Source organism: Bos indicus, chromosome 15 (assembly GCF_029378745.1).
Source record: "Bos indicus isolate NIAB-ARS_2022 breed Sahiwal x Tharparkar chromosome 15, NIAB-ARS_B.indTharparkar_mat_pri_1.0, whole genome shotgun sequence".
Classification (NCBI taxonomy): domain Eukaryota; kingdom Metazoa; phylum Chordata; class Mammalia; order Artiodactyla; family Bovidae; genus Bos; species Bos indicus.
Window position 1 is genome coordinate 51,557,564 of NC_091774.1, and position 20,810 is coordinate 51,578,373.

General features: G+C 41.0%; 2 protein-coding genes across 13 annotated transcripts in view; both read right to left on the minus strand.

Annotated features, from left to right (window-relative positions):
• The window catches only part of RRM1 (ribonucleotide reductase catalytic subunit M1), a 40,463-nt gene extending 24,124 nt beyond the window's left edge, over positions 1–16,339 (minus strand). Inside the window, exons 1-6 of one of the 2 annotated variants that reach the window (XM_019975424.2) lie at positions 16,008–16,339; positions 8,394–8,482; positions 4,083–4,260; positions 2,877–2,977; positions 1,078–1,137; positions 177–216 (exon numbers count right to left, since the gene is read on the minus strand). In XM_019975424.2, coding sequence (XP_019830983.1) covers positions 177–216; positions 1,078–1,137; positions 2,877–2,977; positions 4,083–4,260; positions 8,394–8,482; positions 16,008–16,026 — 487 coding nt within the window. In that variant the 5' untranslated portion in view covers positions 16,027–16,339. Of the gene's footprint in view, positions 1–176; positions 217–1,077; positions 1,138–2,876; positions 2,978–4,082; positions 4,261–8,393; positions 8,483–16,007 lie in introns of those variants that run through there. The other variant, XM_070803812.1, reaches the window with a different exon arrangement.
• A 1,982-nt stretch (positions 16,340–18,321) lies between these two features.
• Positions 18,322–20,810, minus strand: part of STIM1 (stromal interaction molecule 1) — a 203,766-nt gene continuing 201,277 nt past the window's right edge. For 8 of the 11 annotated variants that reach the window (XM_070803804.1, XM_070803805.1, XM_019974860.2 and 5 more), the window contains one exon: positions 18,322–20,239. In XM_070803804.1, the coding sequence (XP_070659905.1) occupies positions 19,723–20,239 (517 nt within the window). In that variant the 3' untranslated portion in view covers positions 18,322–19,722. The remainder of the gene's footprint in view (positions 20,240–20,810) is intronic. The other 3 variants (XM_070803809.1, XM_070803810.1, XM_070803811.1) reach the window with 1 other exon arrangement.

Below are 20,810 nucleotides of genomic sequence, written 5' to 3' on the forward strand. Positions count from 1 at the left end.
AACAAAAGAAATTTAAAAAATTTTATACCAATAAGCAGCAAGATTATTCATAAACTAAACCTAAAGTTTAAAGTGTTACTTAGAGTTTAAATAGAAATGTTAAGGCAAATAGCTTAAAGTTCTATTTTCAATACAATGAACAGAAAATATAACACACAAACACATTCATGTCTCACCCTTCCCATTGATCTTCAACAAATAGGATCGCTCCAGTGTCTAGAAAAAGCAAAACAACCGAAAAACTTCCAGAGCATAGTTTTTAAAGACATAGTAGACATATCATTCACAATATGCAACTGTTTAAATCTACTCAGTTTTTAAAATAATCTTAAATGACAAGAATATCATATTTAAATTTACTAGCTTTAGCTTAGAACATTATCAATTGACTATTTTTTCGGAAAAGAATGCCTGAAAATTTCTGGAAAAAGCTAACTCTACATTAATATGTATAATGTTAATAGCAGAAGTTGTGGTATTCACTATATTATAATGGTTCATATCATTAACATTTATAAAATCCTTATAACAGCCTAGGTACTGATCAAAGCAACAAACACACACTCACTTAAACTTCAAGAGCATTTGATATTGAAATTTTATTATTATCCCCATTCTAAAGATGAGAAAACTGAAGGACAAAGGGATTAAGTACCTTGCTAATAAGAAATGAAGCAGTGATTTGAACCTAGGTGGTCTGACATCAGCATCCACATTCTCAATCACTATATAACAGTTTATCAACAAAAAAGTACCTAGAAAATCACTTAGCACATAGTAGGAATTCAATAAATAGTTGTTGCATATACAGAATAATATTGAATCATTCTGACAAATTACTTGCATAACTCCACAGGTATCCAGAAATAGTATTTGGAAAATTTGAAAACTGCAAATGAATAAGCTATCTTTCTTTAATTCAAACAATCACCACTACCCTAACCACACTAATCCCTCAGGACCATCCCAACTCCCAACAAATTACTACCTTTATAATTATATCACTAAAACATAAACAAAAAACTGCATTTCCTAACTGAAGAAGGAATTCCCACTTATTTGAAACCCATTATTTACCTTAAAGCCAAAGTAATTATAAGAGAAATCTCGGTCATAGATAATTGCAGAATTCAGGCGCTGGTGAAGGTTTAAAAAAACAAAAACCCATAATTAAGATAATTAGACTTATTTTCACAAAATTTGTTACCTTTCAGCCCTGATTTCAGAACTAAAATTGATACAGGATACAAGAGATAACACTAAGTATTATTGTTGTAGAATAGAAATCCATACCTAATATTAAGGAAAAAAATTATATAAATTGAGTATCCTAACTAGGCTTAAAAACACATACATTAAAAGACTAGAAGAAAACATATAAGTTGTACATAAGTAAAAACATAAATGTGACTTTCCCTATTGTGCTTACAGTATCTCTAAAAAGGGAAAGAATATGAGCATAAAAGGGACTATATTATCATCCTAAAACATGTTTTTAGATTGGCTATTAATCCAAAAGTATTGGAGCCATATAAATACTAATACATATCTTTATTTTCCATTTTAAACTGTACATAACAATATATGATAAACAATTACATTAATTCTAAGGCTAATCAAATCCATAGTCCTTTAACAGGTTTTGAACAAAATATTGCTGTGACAGTGATGTTTTAAAGCAGAACTGGCCATTGTTACAGAGCTTTTGTAGGCTATAAAGCCATTTAAAGGAAAGAAAGCAATTAGGTACTAATAATCATTTTGGATAGAGGAAAATAGAGCCAATTTTTCAAAATACTATCAGTGTTGCCATATAAGGATCCATGTCCAAGGACTAGAAAAATCTATACAAAACTCCTCACTTTCTCTTAAACTTTTAAGGGCATCTTTGTTGCCAAAGGCAGGTAGGGGCTTTGCATGATTTATGGAGAACTGAGATACTTGATTATCAAAATTTATATTTTAGATACAAGTTTTTGATGTCATTAATTTTTGTTTCTCACCTATCTTCAAGATAATACACATGAACACAAACAACTCACTCAGTTTTCTCTCAGTCTCTTTAACATGTGATACATATTTACAGATAGCCAACGAATCACTCTATTACCTTCAGTTAAAACTGATTTCTAATCTGTGCAGATATGCATGGTAAATAAATTCCGTGTGCAAAGGGCCTGGCTGGATCTACCCATCTTTCCCTCTGTCCTCTGAAATGTAGTTAAGAAAGGAATTGAAACACAAATGGATAATTTTTAAGTTGCTGAGCAAGAAGATCTTCCAAAATTTTATCTGAGCAACCTTTTTGGAAGTCAGTTTGGCAATGTCTACCAAAATTTTGAACGCACATACTTTTTGGCTCAGCAATTCCACTGAAGGGATTTACCTCACCAATATACTCATCTATAAGCAACTCACTACCATATGAGAATAGCGACTGCAGTGATAAATGGAAACAAATATTCATCACTAGATCAATTCTTACATATATATATATAGTGATGATATGGCTATAGGATAGAATGCTATGCAGGTGTTAAAAAGAACAAGGTAAATTCATAAATGCTAATAAAGAACTATCTCTAAGATACACCTGTAAGTGAAAAAATATTAGAAAGAATAGTATGCACAGTACATTACCACTAAAAGGCAAAATAAATGTACATACACCATGTGTTATAGAACAATTCTGGAAAAATACATTTTAAAATGACAAAGTGCTATTCTTTCTAGACAAGAAAACTAGGATTCAGAGAAGGAGAATTACTTTTTACCTCTATCACTTATCATAGTGTTTAAATTTTTTTAAATGTGTTCATTGCCTTAAAAAAAAAAAACCTATAAAAGCTTTTTCACCAGAAAAGCATTCTACATACATCTTTATTTGCCAAAACAATATCCAATGTTGACTTGGCCACCATGGGAGAGTGTTTGCCATTGTGTGGGTTTATATAGTTGAAGAGGTCTTCCATTACATCTAAAAACAAAACAACAGAAAATTAAAATACCAAAATCACTTAACAGCAAGTTCAATACTCAGGTTAACAATTTAAAAGTGGTTCTCAACTGTTTTTCATCCCAACTCACCTTAGTACCTAGCAAAGACAGTGCTCAATGGACAAATACATGTTATATAAATATACACGGAAATTTACATAAGTAAAATAAGGAAACCCTTAAAGAAATAACTTTCCAGAGTTGGAGTGAGCATATGCTCTTATAGTATAGCATATGCTCTTTGAAAAAGACTGCCAGATGATTCTAACATCTTACCCCATTAAGGATTTATTAGGTGAAAATAAATAAAAGAATAAATTATAATCTCAAGTTTTCTTTTATCCTAACAAAACAGAAACTCAACTTAAAATTCAAAATCTATCATCTCAAGGATTTTACTTCTATAAATGCACATTGAGTAAAAAGCTCTCTCTCTTTCAGACATCATAGCAGATATTTGGTCCCCTGAGTTTACATATAATACAGACACATACAAAGCTGGCATTCTGACACTGACTTGAATCCATAGATCAATTTTGGAAGATCTGATATCTTTACTCTTATAAATCTACTGAAGAGGGAGATATAATGTTTAAAGTCCCACATAAAAGATCTGGAATTGAGAGCCAAAAGATTTCTACTCTCAGTCTACCAGCTGACTTCTTACATATCACTTTTTATATACTTAACAAATTATTTAACTGTCTTTTGCCCACATTCTGAGCTGTAAAATGGGAGTGATGACTAATGGTGACAAAAGACTGACTGTAACATTTTCTTTAACCTAGGAATTATCAATAATTTTTTTTTCCAACCATACCACCACCAAGCATGTAAAGAGGAGCTTCAAAAAAAAAAAAAATAGAGAGAGAACAAAAAGATAAAGAAAAGTTTTCACTGACCCTTCCATGCAGCAGATGAGCAGCATGGAGAAACAGGAAGTTCTAGTCTCCCTCTGCCATCAACTTGCACACTTCGCTTTTTTAAACAAGATATAACTTTTCTTTTGATACTCAAGGTTTCATTCTAGTATGCCTATACATTTTCTGAGAATACTAAAGTCTTTCTTTTTCTTCTAGACTCACCACTGAATACTTTCTTGGTTTCTTTGTGCAAGTTAGAGACGGCAATCCTTGCTGCCAGGATGGCATAGTCAGGGTGCTTAGTAGTCAAGGTTGCGGCTGTCTCAGCAGCCAAAGTATCCAGTTCCACAGTAGTGACCCCACTGTATAAGCCTTGGATTACCTTCATAGTGATCTGAGCCTATAAAAGCAAAGCTAAGAATTACTTGTGCTTTTCCAAAAATCAACATCTTCCTTAAAACAGCAATGAAGAAAACAATCAAATTTATATCAAAATAAAAGATAATTTCCTTTTATGAAAAATCATCTTTCAGAATTGTACACTGTGGAAAATTTAGTAATGAGACTTCATAAGTGAATAGAGCTGCTAGAAAATGCATACTACATATATAATGAAGCGTCCAAAGAAAGAAGGAAGGAAAGAGGGAGAGGGGTAAGGGAGAGAGAGAGGGGAGAGAGGCAGGGAGTGGGCAAGGGAGGAAGGAGTGAAGAAAAGAAGAAAATTAGTTTTAAAGTCTAAGTAGAGCTTTACAAAGATTAACAGACACATAGGGAAACAGCTGAAAACAGACCAATTTTTCTATAAGTATTTTCCCATCTTTCATTCAAATTTTCTGTATATAATCATGGTTCAGGCCATATACTTACCTATTTTCCCCCAATTATTCCTAAGGACAAGTACAGGAAAGCAAACAAATCAAACTTTAATCAGTCTAGTGAAAGGAGATCAAAGTGTAAGCTAGAATTGGGACTGAGCAGTTAGATAATTTAATGGCTACCCTTTAACACCTCCCTGGTGTGAATGGCTTCCCTGGTAGCTCAGACGGTAAAGAATCTGCCTGCAATGCTGGTTCCATCCCTGGGTCAGGAAGATCCCCCGGAGAAAGGCATGGCAACCAATTCCAGTATTCTTGACTGGAGAATTCCATGGACAGAGGAGCCTGGCGGGCTACAATCCGTGGTGTCGCAAAGAGTCGGACACAACTGAATGCCTTTCACTTCACTTCACTTCTTTAACACTTCACAAAATATCTCAACTTTCATAATCTTCTCTGACATTTCACAATTACCTGTGAGATGGGTATTATAATTATCCCCACTTTACATGAGGAACCAGGTTACGGGGACTTGCCCAAGGTTTTTAATGTCTAAGTCTTCTGGCTCCATATCCCATTCAACCTCACTACATTTCACTGTTTTCAAGACCATACTGTAAGAGGCACCCCTTTTTAAAATACACAATGCCCAAGTCAAGAAAGACAAATTCTAAGTTGTATGTTGCTGCTGTTCAGTTGCCCAGTTATGTCCAACTCTTTGCAACCCCATGGACTGTAGCACACCAATCTAAGCTGTATATGTGTATGTATTTACTGAATCTCAAAAAAAAAGAAAAAAACAGATTAGGGAATCCCTGAATGTCCAGTGGTTGGGACTCCGAGCTTCCACTGCAGGAGTTCAATCCCTGATGGAAACTAAGGTTGCCCAAGCTGTGTGGCCACAAAGGAAAAAAAAAGATCAATCCAAATAGGAAAAGGAGTACATCAAAGCTGTATATTGTCACCCTGCTTATTTAACTTCTATGCAGAGTACATCATTAGAAACACTGGGCTGGAAGAAGCACAAGCTGGAATCAAGACTGCCGGGAGAAATCTCAATAACCTCAGATATGCAGATGACACCACCCTTATGGCAGAAAGTGAAGAGGAACTAAAAAGCCTCTTGATGAAAGTGAAAGAGGAGAGTGAAAAAGTTGGCTTACAGCTCAACATTCAGAAAACGAAGATCATGGCATACGGTCCCATCACTTCATGGGAAATAGATGGGGAAACAGTGGAAACAGTGTCAGACTTTATTTTTCTGGGCTCCAAAATCACTGCAGATGGTGACTGCAGCCATGAAATTAAAAGACACTTACTCCTTGGAAGGAAAGTTATGACCAACCTAGATAGCATATTCAAAAGCAGAGACATTACTTTGCCAACAAAGGTCCATCTAGTCAAGGCTATGGTTTTTCTAGTGGTCATGTATGGATGTGACAGTTGGACTGTGAAGAAAGCTGAGTGCCGAAGAATTGATGCTTTTGAACTGTGGTGTTGGAGGAGACTCTTGAGAGTCCCTTGGACTGCAAGGAGATCCAACCAGTCCATTCTGAAGGAGATCAGTCCTGGGTGTTCTTTGGAAGGAATGATGCTAAAGCTGAAAGTCCAGTACTTTGGCCACCTCATGCGAAGAGTTAACTCATTGGAAAAGACTCTGATATTGGGAGGGATTGAGGGCAGGAGGAGAAGGGGACGACAGAGGATGAGATGGCTGAATGGCATCACCGACTCGATGGATATGAGTTTGTGTGAACTCTGGGAGTTGGTGATGGACAGGGAGGCCTGGCATGCTGTGATTCATGGGGTCGCAAAGAGTCGGACACAACTGAGCAACTGAACTGAACTAAATCCAACAGAAAATGAATGTCATTTCCCAGTTGACCAAAGCATGCCTCTCTCAAAAAAAAAAAGTGTAATTACTAGTTTAAAATTTATTCCAATTACATGTTAGACCTAAACTCAAGTTTCTCCTGATCATTTTCTTCTCAGCAGATAGTCATGTTCAGTAAAAGAGTAATGAAGTCTTCTAAACACTTTCTGGTGCTACAAGGCAAGTAATCAGAACTCAGAATAAAACAACATCCATGTGCTAATAACCACTCCATATAAGCATGGAGATTTGTTCATCTACCCTAGAATGCTCATGTTGGCTCCAGCACCCTTGCGCTCTGAAATGTATGCAACTGGCAACAGAACACCTAGGAGTCAAGATACCAATATTCTTCTTCCTATACTCTCACTCACTTGTACTAGTCATCCCCCTTCTCTTTGAACCTTTCTTATCTATAAAACAAGGGAGATAAGATGATCTCTCAGGTTTGTTCCAACTCTAATATTCTAAATGTAAAAGGGAAATGTAGTATTTAAATGTAAAAGGGAAATGATAATAAATATATCTTAAAGCTGTATAAAATTATTTTCTTTCGACCATTTGGTCAATTCAATATTTATCAAGCTTCTAATTATGTATGTGTTAAGCATTGTGGATATCGCAAGAACAAGATACAGGCCTCCTCAACAATTCTGGGGGAGGCTAGGAACATATAGTTAAATTCTATACTAGGTGGTTAATGCTATGAGGCCAGGGCAAGTGCTACAGTAATACAGATGTTGTTGTTCAGTCACTAAGTCATATCCGACTCTTTACGACCCCATGAACTGCAGCATGCCAGACTTCCCTGCCCTTCACCATCTCCCAGAGTTTGCTCAAACTCATGTTCATTGAGTCAGTGACGCCATCCAACAATCTCATCATTTGTTACCCCCATCTCCTCCTGCCCTCAATCTTTCCCAGAATCAGGGTCTTTTCCAATGAGTCAGCTCTTCAAATCAAGTGGTCAAAGTATTGGAGCTTCAGCGTCAGCATCACTCCTTCCAATGACTATTCAGGATAGTAATATAGATAAAATATCTAAACAAGGATGGGGCAATATGAGTTTTAAGAAAAAGATTATTAGAGACTCTATTTAGTAAGATCATTTTGAAAGTCATGTGGAATATGGATTGGAAGATGGCAAGGTGAGGAAGACCTGGAGGACAGTTTGGAGACCACTATGGACAGCAGTCTAGATAAGGGATGCTGCAGGTCTAGAGTAGAGGAGCTACAGAAGCTGAAGAGAAAAGCAGAGCAACTTGCTTATGGCTCTCCTGAATTTAAAGGTTGGCTGTGAACTCTATATTACTTTAACGTATCCTTTCCATATGGATAACAAAAAAAGCAAATTTCAAACCAATTTCTACCCAAATGACCACAATTTCAAACAAGTTTTACTACAGATTTTTGCACTTATGAATAAAATAATTTACTCAAGGAAGCCCCTAAGTGAAATGTTAATGTCAAGTTTTCCTCTTTCCTCAGCTTTATAGTTCTCTGAGAAGTCAGAATTCACAGCATAAACAAAAATTTAGGGGAAAAAGTGAGTTTTTTGTTTGCTTGTTGTCTTTTTGTTTTGTTTTTTTTGCCATGCCACATGGCTTAGGGACTGAACCCGGGCCACAGCAGTGAAAGCCCAGAGTCCTAATTACTGGATCACCAGGAATTCCCAGAATAAAAAAAAGTTTTAAACAATAAATTCACATTTTACATCCAAGGCTGTAAGAGAATACCACACCAAAATATGTATATATAGCAAGAGAGTGAAGGGGAAGAGGTAAGAGACAAGTAAATGGAATCACATGAAACAAGCAACACAAGATATAAATCCTATTTACTTACAGGATCAACAAAGTCCATATTGAGCCCATAACAAAGCTTCTGGATTCGGGATGTAATTTTGTCGAACATAACTCGCTCTTGGCGGCCATCTAAAGAATCAAACCATACAATTCGTATTAGCACTTACTAAGTTAGCAATACCAAAGAATCAAACATAATCAGCATGTAAACTTTTTCAACTGATCAAAACGAAATGCTCTTTTGTAGACAAATGACTCAGACCCCCAAGAGATTCATTGAGAGATTATTTTTTCATCTTCAAAAAGGAGAGACTTTATATTGAGTCTTCCCTTACATTACATATCAGATGGATTCTTGCAATAAATTTCCCAAATGATCTGTCCCCCCCCAACCCTTGTCCCAAATGACAGGCATAATTATTCTTTAAAACTTAAGTCAAAACCATGTCATTACTCTACTGCCAAGAGTGGTTTATCATCTGTTTCAGAATCAAAGTCAAAATCATTACAATAGTCCACAGAATCCTACACAACCTGTCCTGTGAGCCCCTCCTCCAGGTCACCTCCTACTGTCCCACCTGACCCTGGCAACCTTGACTGCTTACTATATATACCTCTATTAGATCTTTGCTCAATGTCAACTTCTCAATAAGGTTTTCCCCAATCACTCTATTTTAAATTCCAATGCCCCAAACACAACCTTGCCCCTCTTACCCTTCTTCTATGCTTTATTTTTCTCCAGAGCACTTCTGATCATCTGACATGCTCTACATTTTACCTGTATATTTGTTTATTGTATGACTCTTTCACTAGAATATAATTTCCAAAAGGAAAAAGATTTTGTTGTGATTTACTTATCAATGTATTTATTTCCCAGTGCCCAGACCAAAGCTCAAGGCCTAGCACATAGCAGGTACTCAAATAACTATTGAATGCTAAATGATTTATAAACCTGTCTCCATCCTAACACCTTCATGATAAATATGGCTTTTGTACTCTCCTAGAGTAATTAATGATTTGAATTTACTTCATACCATGTAAAGAAGTACTTCTTTCTACTTGTAACTCAAAACAATCTTCCAGAGGCAACCTGTTATTTTTTATTTTGGGGATATGGAAGCACATACATATGGACCTTATATAGTTAGTCCTTTCATGGTTTGGACTTATATCCTACAGCTCTTCCTTCTTCCTAACAAAAAGTCCGGCTGGCCCAAGGACTTTCTCAAACGTTTGATAAAGAATAATGAACAATAAGAAACTGTTAGTAACCCATCATCAATAAAAGAAGTTAGTTTTTCTTAAACACTAATACATTAACTAAGACAGCTCTTCTCTTTCTGATTACCACTGTGATCTCCTTTTCTAACCAGACTCACATATGCATTGTTTAACTCTGAAATAAAGTAAATTAGTTGGCACACACCAGGACTGAGCCCTTAATGCTATACTAACTGGTTAGGCAGATAGGTGACCACAAGGCAGCTGAAAATTTGCAGCTGTCAAATTAATCAGGAAACTGACAAAAAGTACAAAACCAACTCTCTAAATTCACACTGGGAAGAGGAGGCATACTAAAGGGCTAAAGGATCAGTGATCCACTGTTCTCTAGCCTATCATTTCACTTGGTCATTTTTTTTCAACCCATAAACTGATTTCATCATTTCACTAATCCCTGCTTACATTATCCGATTCTCTCAAACAAGGCCCACCTTAATTTGGCCCCACATCTCTTCTGCTGATCCTTGTAAAAGGATCCTAATAAGGATCCTACATTCTAATAAGGCCTCGCATTCCCACATCCATGTAACTGATTATACCTTACTCTGCCCAAAAGTCCTTCTTCCACCTTTCCATACATCTAACTCCTACTCACTCTCCAACTCTCACCATATCCGTGAAACCTGCCCCAAACACTGTAACTCACATTGCCCTCTTCCTCCTGTGAAATCCTCTTGAACACTAATTGTCTGATTTCCTCTTGGGTATAAGCTGTCTTTTTAAATTCCTCTCTTCAGGAAGACTTTGCTAATACTGTAAGACCAAGTATATGCCTCTTCTGCAAGATATGAACTTTCTATTCCCTCTACCTACAAAGTTCAGCTCACATATCTTCACACAGCTGGCTCTTAGTATTATTCAGAGCTCAGCTGAAATGTCACCTCCCTACCTGAGGATCCAATCCAAGGTTACCTTTTCATTCATCTTTATCACATTACCCTGTTTTACCACCACCATCTCACAAACCACTATCTGGAATTAACTCATTCTTACTTGTTTCTTGTATACATTTAACTACTGTCAGTCACTCACAACAGAATGTAAACTCCAGTCAGAAAAGAATTTAGCTTGTTTTGTTCACTGCTGAATCCATAGTACCTAACACAGTTCTCGGCATAAAAGAGATGCTGAATGTAGTCAGTCCTCTGAATCCACGGGTTCCACATCCATAAACAGTATATGATCTGTGGTTGGCTGAAGCCCTGGATGCTGAACTGGAATTTGCACATGAAGAATCCACAGAGACTGAGGGGTGACCATGAGACTTGAGCATACACGGATTTTGCTATCCACAACAGGTCCTAGAACCAAATGCCCCATGGATACAGGGGAACGACTGTAAATACTTTCTGAATAATTGAATGAATGGGCTGCTTAGCCTGTATTTTACATATTAGAATACTGATCACCTTATGTTAATGTTTTTGTCTATTTTTCTCAATTGATTGTAAGATCTTTGAAAGCCAAACTATTTCTGCCTACTCACAATAACCTCAGTGCCGAGCACAGTAGCCACACAGATCTGTAAAATTATACAGTGGGCTGTTAAGGGAATGAGAAAGGATGGGAAGGAAGAAGGGAGAGGAAGGGTGGTGCGGGAGAGAGAGGATCTGGAATAGAAGAGATTATCAGAGTGCAAATAGATGCTTTAGAAAGTATTATTTTGAAAACTTTGTTTCAGTTTTACATAAATACTTACATATACATGTGTTTACTCAGTCATAATGGAAAATAATTTTTACTGTGGGTTACAAAACCCAAAGTTTTGAAAACACTATACTGAATTTCAAAGCACATTTTACAACTCGGCTACATTGCATTTATTCCAATGGTTCTCAACTTTTAATCTTAACCTCCTTGAGCAATACGATGCTGTCCCACCAAGAATAACAAGACAACAAATAAGAAAAATTCATCTACTATTCCCTTCTGTTATCTAATACTTTTCATATAGATTATTCCTATATCCCTAACACCCCTAAGATCATGGAAGATGGAGATGCCTTCTCCCTCTGCTATTTACCTCATGGTGCTTGGCAAGACATTACTACATTCAGTAAGTATTTTAAGTTTACTGCAGTTGCCCTACTGAATAATTATACTACGATTGGCAAAAATTGCATGTGTTAGTCTGCTTCTATACTATCATCCCAAAAATAAGGGGAGGAGAAAATACCCTAAACAAATTAAAGATGAAAAATAAAATTAACCTAAGTACAACTTTGTATATGAACAAGGCTTGCTGAATGTTACTTGCAGTCTAGCAGCAAACCATCTGGATCAAATTATGTTCTCTGAGGGAATTAGAAACAAAATAAGACCTGCCTTTTGTTGTAGGTAGTACTTTTTAAACGACAGTACTTGAAAGTGGACCCAAAAGGTTAAAAATGTAACACAGAGGTGTTACCCACTCCAGAGATTTATGACCACAAGTTTTTGATTCATCTGTTACAGATGTATCTTAAGAGCTTCTCATCCTTCCATATCTTTTTCTAAAGGTCTAAAAAAACTGAATCGTCCCCTCTCACAGGAATCAACCAACAAAAGTGCATTATGTGTTTCGGTCTTTGGTCTCGACAGCTAAAATGGGAGACTACAGAAATGGAGAGAATGATGTTTCAAAGATACTAATGACAAGAAGGGCCATAACTCTATCTCTAGGCTGTAAATGACCTAGTTACAATCAAATCAACTACATTCCTACTTACAACACTCATCATATTCTATATTTTAAAGTATTAGTTTGGTACAAAAGTAATTGAAGTTTCAGACTGTAAATTTTAAATCATTATAACTAGGCTCAAACATCTTTATTAATCAAAATAGGAACCATTACAATCAACACATTTTTGCTAATTAGAAATAAGTTCCTTTATTCCTGTAGTATAAAAATCTGTGCTTCAGGATTCGACGAACTCTTGGAAAGTATTTTCTGCCTCCTCAGGTTGTGGAAGCGTTTTGCCTGAAAACAGTTGTGGAGATGTTTTAAGAAGTGGTAGTCAGTTGGCGAGAGGTCAGGTAATGGTGGATGAGGCAAAGCTTCGTAGCCCAATTCATTCAACTTCTGAAGTGTTGGTTGTGTGACGTGCAGTCGGGCATTGTAGTGCAGAAGAATTGGGCCCACTCTGTTGCCCAATGCCAGCTGTAGGCGTTGCAGTTTTCGGTGCATCTCATCGATTTGCTGAGCATACTTCTCAGATGTAATGGTTTCACCAAGATTCAGAAAGCTATAGTGCACCAGAGCAGTAGCAGATCACCCAATAGTGACCATGACCATTTTCTGGCGCAAGTTTGGCTTTGGAGCTTCTTCTCTGTTCAACCACTGAGCTGGTCATCACCAGTTGCCATATAAAATCCACTTTTCATCACATTTCACAGTTCAATCGAGAAACGGTCATTGTTGCATAAAATAAGAGAAGACGACACTTCAAATTATTTTTTTTTAATTTTCAGTCAGCTCATGAGGCATCCATTTATCAAGTTTTTACACTTTTTCAATTTGCTTCAAATGCCAAAGGACCACAGAATGGTCGACTTTGAGTTCTTCAGCAACTTCTTGAGTGGTTGTCTAAGAGGATCAGCTTCGATGATGGCTCTCAATTGTCATCAACTTTCAATGGCTGGCCACTACACTCATCTTCAAGGCTCTCTTTGCAAAACTTCTTTAACCACCACTGCACTGTACATTCATTAGCAGTTCCTGGGCCAAAGTAATGCTTAAAATTCTCCAAGCCAGGCTTCAGCAATGTGTGAACCGTGAACTTCCTGATGTTCAAGCTGGTTTTAGAAAAGGCAGAGGAACCAGAGATCAAATTGCCAACATCTGCTGGATCATGGAAAAAGCAAGAAAAGCAAGATGTTCCAGAAAAACATCTATTTTTGCTTTATTGACTATGCCAAAGCCTTTGACTGTGTGGATCACAATAAACTGTGGAAAATTTTGAAAGAGATGGGAATACCAGACTACCTGATCTGCCTCTTGAGAAATCTGTATGCAGGTCAGGAAGCAACAGTTAGAACTGGACATGGAACAACAGACTGGTTCCAAATAGGAGAAGGAGTCCGTCAAGGCTGTATATTGTCACCCTGCTTATTTAACTTATATGCAGAGTACATCATGAGAAACGCTGGACTGGAAGAAGCACAAGCTGGAATCAAGATTGCCGGGAGAAATCTCAATAACCTCAGATATGCAGATGACACCACCCTTATGGCAGAAAGTGAAGAGGAACTCAAAAGCCTCTTGATGAATGTGAAAGTGGAGAGTGAAAAAGTTGGCTTAAAGCTCAACATTCAGAAAACGAAGATCATGGCATCCGGTCCCATCACTTCATGGGAAATAGATGGGGAAACAGTGGAAACAGTGTTAGACTTTATTTTTCTGGGCTCCAAAATCACTGCAGATGGTGATTGCAGCCATGAAATGAAAAGATGCTTACTCCTTGGAAGGAAAGTTATGACCAACCTAGATAGCATATTCAAAAGCAGAGACATTACTTTGCCAACAAAGATCCGTCTAGTCAAGGCTATGGTTTTTCCTATGGTCATGTATGGATGTGAGAGTTGGACTGTGAAGAAAGCTGAGCGCCAAAGAGTTAATGCTTTTGAACTGTGATGTTGGAGAAGACTCTTGAGAGTCCCTTGGACTGCAAGGAGATCCAACCAGTCCATTCTGAAGGAGATCAGCCCTGGGATTTCTTTGGAAGGAATGATACTAATGCTGAAACTCCAGTACTTTGGCCACCTCATGGAAGAGTTGACTCATTGGAAAAGACTCTGATGCTGGGAGGGATTGGGGGCAAGAGGAGAAGGGGACAACAGAGGATGACATGGCTGGATGGCATCACTGACTCGATGGACATGAGTCTGAGTGAACTCTGGGAGTTGGTGATGGACAGGGAGGCCTGGCGTGCTGCGGTTCATGGGGTCACAAAGAGTCGAACACGACTGAGCGACTGATCTGATCTGATCTGATCTGGGCCAAATGCGCTGTTGATGTTGCAAGCTGTCTTTGCTGCTTTACAACCCATTTTGAACTCAAAAAAATCGCTCAAATTTACTTTTTGTCTAACATCATTTCTATAGTCTAAAATAAATATAAAAATAAATAGCAAATAATCTTCAGCAAAAAAAGCACAAAGTGAGAAATATGCATTAAAATGATATATAACATAACCACATTTATTTAAGAATTATTCCAATTCCAAACAGCAAAGTTCAAAAATGTAAAACCGCAATTACTTCTGCACCAACCTAATTATCTCACCCACTTCTGGAGCCTCTATTCACGGGCAGGTTCAGTAATAAATTTGGGCATAAAGTCCCCATCTTTGAGACACTCACAACCTAGTGGACAAAACAGTCAGTCAACCAGTATTTACTAAGTGCCTACAATTTTGAAATAACTTTAATGCTTTAACAGAGGCATACTGAGTAGACTCAAAACTTGTTCCTATCTGTCCCACATGGTTCTCTGTTAAAAGTATGCTTTGCCCTTGTTTTTCGAACCTGATTATAAACCTTTTCCTGAGGCAAGTCTGTCTCCTCTTAAAATTAATTTCACAGAATCAAGCAAAGGACTGACACAAACGAAGTCCTCAGCAAGTCTAACGGAAAATGTGTCGAGGAAGAACACAAGTTCCTGGCTCTTCCCGGTCCCCACCCTGTCAGAAGATGTCTTGGCCACCCTACTCTAATTCCCTATCTCTTCCTATCAAAGGTAAAGCCAACTAGTCCCGATCCCAAACTCCTCTGGGGCTATTCTTCCAACAATGGAAACACGGAGCGACAACTCTGTGGAGATGTCTGTGTCTGAGACTGACTTTTTAACCCCACAAAAAGAGATCAGGAAGCTGGTAGGTGCCCGTAGAATGCAGAGCCCCTGATTACCTAGCTTCCCCGGGGCCTAGGTTAGGACAGGCGACCATCTTTTTTTTATTGTTGTGACCAACAACAATAAAACTGTTGCTGGCTACGGGTTCGAAGTCCGGTATCACCAGCATCTAACTGGGTGACAATGCAGTTCGGAAGCCTCTCTCTGCCCGAAACGGAGCTAATAATCCCTACCTCAGGGGCTCGCGGAGAGGAATAAAGTACCGCCTGCAAAGTGCTGGGCGCACACAGTTACAACTCGCTAAGGGAAAGGTGTTACTACTCTTTAGATACGCGGCTGGATGACAGAGCCGAGGGGCGCAGATTGAAGCTCAGAACGGGGTTTGGGACAGACTGACGAAAGGGCAGGAGGCCGAGCGGCTGACAGGGCGGGAAACCGCTGCCGGTAGCGCGGGAAGCGGCAGAAGCCGGCGGGAGCGGCTAACTGCAGGGCGGCGGCGGCCCGCGTCCCTCACCCGCCAGCCCCTCCCCGGCCTCTCACCTCGCTTGATCACATGCATCGCAGCTAGTAACTGAGGCGCTGAGGGATGCGACACGAGACTGCAGCTCTGAGGCTCCGGTGCGATCGAGAAGGTGGCCGAGCACGGAGGGTCAGGCTCGAAGGTTTGCTCGGGTGCAGGGCCTGGAATTAGGACCAGAGAGCACTTTCCTCCACAGAGCAGAGGAAGGCAATCCGAATCCGCTTCCCGCTCCCGCCAGCCGCGACGCAAAAGCAGCGCGACCAAGCTCCAGTGACGTCACGTGACGCAGCCAGCGCCGCGGCCGGTGGGCAAGGCTAGCGTAGCAGAATCGGCCTGGCCCCACAGCCACCATGTTAAGTGTGGGCAGGGCCGAGGAGATGGCGCCTCTCCTACGGCAGCGTTGGCAGTGAAAGCCCCTGGCGGGAACGGAGATATCCCGCCGCCATGTTGGATGTGGGCACAGCGGAATTCTGGGCTCAGCCCGCCGGGTCTTGCCCCGCCCCTCGAGTGTATTGGAAATAGCAAAACTCCATCCATCCACTTTTTCGTGTCTTGACGGTTGTTAAATTATGATAACCCAAGACTGTCGTCTGAGGTGGGCTCTAGCCGGAGATACGTAGACGGAAGCTGGGAGCCCCAGGGCCCTTCTTAGGTGGGCCTGAGTCCGGTTGGGGAGAGAGCCTTGCTATGCCAAGGAAGGGCCTTTGTATTTTATCCTGATAGAAATCGGAGCGAGCTTTGGCAGAGTTTGAGTGGGGCAAGGCTATGATCCGTTTGCTTTTAGAATTATCAAGTGGGTGGTGGCAGAGATAGGGTCAGCCGTAAGGCCTTGGGGAGGTAGAATGGACAGGACTTGGTGACCGAACGTGGGGAGTAAGCATAGGTGAGACATGACTCACAAGTCTGGTGTAGAACCTTCAGCTTTGGGCTAGGCAAACTAATTTTTATGAAATCTCATGTGGCATCTCCACTGTAAAATCTTTCATTGGTTCCTTATTGCCATCAAGGTGATCCCAAGGTTCCTGTGAGGCATAGCAATACCTCAAAGATATTGGTGATTTGGTTCTCATAGGGACAGAGTAAAGGGACAAAATAGGTAATTAGTTAATCCCACTAGGGGATTGTAAGTAGAATAATTATGGGAGACCCCATAAGTTAATGATTACTCAAGAAAGCAGACTTGATTAGCAAGAAAACCATGCAACACAGCATGAGACATGTCCCCAAACAATGAAACAATGATGGCATGAGCCCCACATCCTGCCCCATGAGCTAAGTAAGTTAATGATTCCTAGGACATGGTCTCTGTACACATTAAAAAAAAAAAATTATGGACCTAGCTTGACTGTTTAGGAAAACACTCCCCTGCTCAACTTGGAGGAGGAGCTAATGATGTCTACTCAAGAAAGACAAAAAAAGTTCTCCTCCTCCCTGCCTTTCCTTTGATTATAAAACTGTAGCACAGTAAGCTCTTGGGGCACAGCACCCCCCTCCCTCACCAGCCTGCTCATAAGCCTCACAAGCATCCTATTCTAATAAATCACCTCTTATATACCACTTTGCCTCTTGCTGAGTTCTTTCTGCACTGAGACATAAAGCACCAGGAGTTCTTCAGAGCCCCCTGAAATGACACCGAATGGTCAGTTCCAGACCACTGCAATACAGCAAATATCATGATAAAGCAAGTCATGAAATTTTTGGTTTCCTGGTGCATATAAAAGTTATGTTTACACTATACTGTAGTCTTTTATGTGTGCAATAGCATTGTCTAAAAAAAATGCACAGCTTAATAAAAAATACATTACTGCTAAAAAACATTAACCACCATCTGAGCCGTCAACAGTGGTAATATTTTTCCAGGTGGAGGGTTTGAACTACTGCAAGAATTACCAAATGTGACACAGAAACATGAAGCAAGTAAATGCTGTTGGGAAAAACATAAGACTCCCTTGCCACTAATCTTCAATTTGTAAAAAGTGCAATACTTGCAAAGTGCAATAAAATGAGATATGCCTGTAATTCTAAAAGTCATAGGTGATCAGTGAAGCTATATGATAGATAGGATCAAATAGCCTAGAGGTAGGGTTGCCAGGTTAAGCTAATAAAAATTTATCCCTAACATTTCATAGGACATAATTACATTTTTAAAAGTTATTTGTTTAATATTCAAATGTAACTGAGTATCCTGTATTTCATCTGGTAACCCCACCAGAGAGTTTTGGGTAAGTGTATTAGAGTTTCATTTTCCCTTGGCAGAAGAGAAATGTCCCTTCATCCTATCTGCTATGCCACAAAGAGCACAGAGAACACAATGAGAGTCAAAGCCAGCAGAGGTTAAAATCTCCTACATGCTTTATTGGACTTCAAAGAGTCTTATGAAATAACACAGAAAAACCCATGTGAGGTTGTCCGGGGGGTACAAGGCAGTCTGCAGCCTAGAACCTCCTAAGACCAGCCCCAGGTGCCCCCACCCCAGGCCCAAAATAGGATCCCAGAGTAAAGATGGCAGGGAGTGGGGCAGAGGGAAAATACCTTTACAGCCATAGCAAAAACAGGTAAGGGAGAGAGTTGTCTAGAGGGTGGGAAGGGTGAGGGAGAAGTGGTCACACAGCCACCTTGACCTACACCAGCTTCCTCAGCCACCCCCATCCCTAAACTGGCTGTGTCCTTGAGCCTCTAGCCCAGGCTATGCAGTAACATGAACACAGGTCTGACGGGGAGTATGTGGTGCAGGCACTTGGGAAGTTCAGGAGATTTCAATTTTAAAATGTCTTTTGGTTCAAATGTGACGACACTCTGCCCAACAGCTTCGGGGCCCCATTAGAGCCCTCTATCATAGCTGAGGCTCCTATGGTTGGGGAGCCGACTGTCCTGAGCCTTAGGAGTAATGATGCCTGGGGAGCATTTGGGAAGCATTTCTTACAGCATTTCTTACCCCTGCAGTGTGGGGCAGTGGGGATAAGAGAGAAGCAGGTGTGGGTGAGAGAAGAGAGAAAAAGTGACTGCCTTGTAGCCCACATCTCTGGCTCCTACTCATCCTCAGACTAGAAGTTGCTTCCAATCTATCCCTGAGCCTAGCCTCTCTTCAAAACTCTAGTGACTTGTTCTCTGGGAATTGGTTTTACTCCCCCATGGACCCCTGGAGTCCTAGTAAGCTCCAAGCCGAGGTTACCTCTGGCCTACCACACTTGCAGAGAGCAAACCTCAAACATTAAGTCCTAGGCCCCAGTCTGGGGCAAAGAGAACCATCGTCAGTGGCGGGGTGGGGGTGGGGGTGCAGGGATAGAGATCTGAGGCACAGGTGTCAGAAGTTACTCCCCCATCCTCCCCCGCTAGCTGCTAGGGGAAGTTGGGGAGTGGTGGGAGGGAGAAGCCTGAAAGCAGGAGACAGAGTAACAAGAAACCAAACCTCAAAACTGGGACAGCAGAGACACAGCAGCCGGACCCCAGAGGTGGTGCTGGGAGCCGAGGGCACAGCAACCAAGACATGCACTGAAGCGGAGAGGGGGTGACAGCAGCAGCCCATGTTTGGGAGGGAGGCAGGCCATGGTGGTCAGTTAATAAATAATGTTGAAGGACCCAAGGATGTGGGAGGCAGGTATGTACAGTGCCCAGGCCCCAGAGCCAGCCCCTCCCAGGCCCTGTGCTGGGGGCCAGGTATCTTGGAAGGGAGGGGAGGGGAGGCAGAAGACCAGGGAAGGACAAGTTGTCCCACCACTGCCACCCCCATCCTGTCTACTTCTTAAGAGGCTTCTTAAAGATTTTGAGGGGAAACTTCTTCCGGCCTGGGCTGGAGTCTGTCTCCTCGCCAATGGAGCCATTATCCTCCTCAGCCGCGGCCTTCTTGCCAGCCAGGTGGGGGATACGTGTATTTCGGCTAGCCTGGAGGGCTCGGCTGTCCCCAGCTGGAGATGGTGTGTCTGGGTCTGGGGGACTTGGGCTGTGAGAACGGGAAGAATCCAAATGTGGAGAGCCACTAGGTAGGGCCGGGGAACTCAGCTCCATCAGGCTGTGGGCCTTGTCCAGCCCGTGGTTCAGCGCCAGCAGTGCTTTCTTGGCCAGGGCAGGGCTGTCAGGCAGTTTCTCCACCAGAGAGCCGGGGTGGGCCCCCTCAATCAGCCGGTGGCTGCCGTTGGAGGTCATGGCGCTGAGAGCCTCATCTGCAGCACGGATCATCTGAGGAGGTTTGGGGGCCAGACGCTGGCGGTCACTCATGTGGAGGGAGGACTCCGAATCGGAATGGGTCAAATCCCTGCAAGAAAGGTCAGAGAGGAAGAAAGAGACACAGAGGAATGGGGCATGGGGGCGGGGGGGTGGGGAAGGGGGTTGAAGAGGAGAGGGACCACGGGAGAAGACAAGAGCAGGGTAGGAAAATGGGGATGAGAGAGGGGCGGGAGAGAGCAAATAGGGTGCCCAGCAGGTGGGAAAGAGGGAAGAATGGGAAACAGAGGGAAGTTGACACGGCACAAGAGAGGATGTAGGAATAGGGAACAAGGATAGATTGGAGAAGAGATAAGGAGAAAAGAGTAATATGGGGGGGGGGAGGACATGGGGAGCAAAAGGAGAAGCAGGTAGAAATACAGAGGACCAAGGGAAAGAAAAAAAAGAGGGAAAAGTGATGGAGAGAAAAGAGAAATAAGAAGCAAAAACAAATGTCATTATACCATTAACTCTCTGGCTAAGGGCTTTCGCAGGTCTGGCCCCCACCCCTGATGACTAGCCAGGCCTTAAGCCAAAACAGCCATAGGCTTCAGTGCTACACGCATCCTCCTCAGCAAAACCTCTGCTTCCAGAGCTGGTTAGACTTCTTAGGACTCAACCCT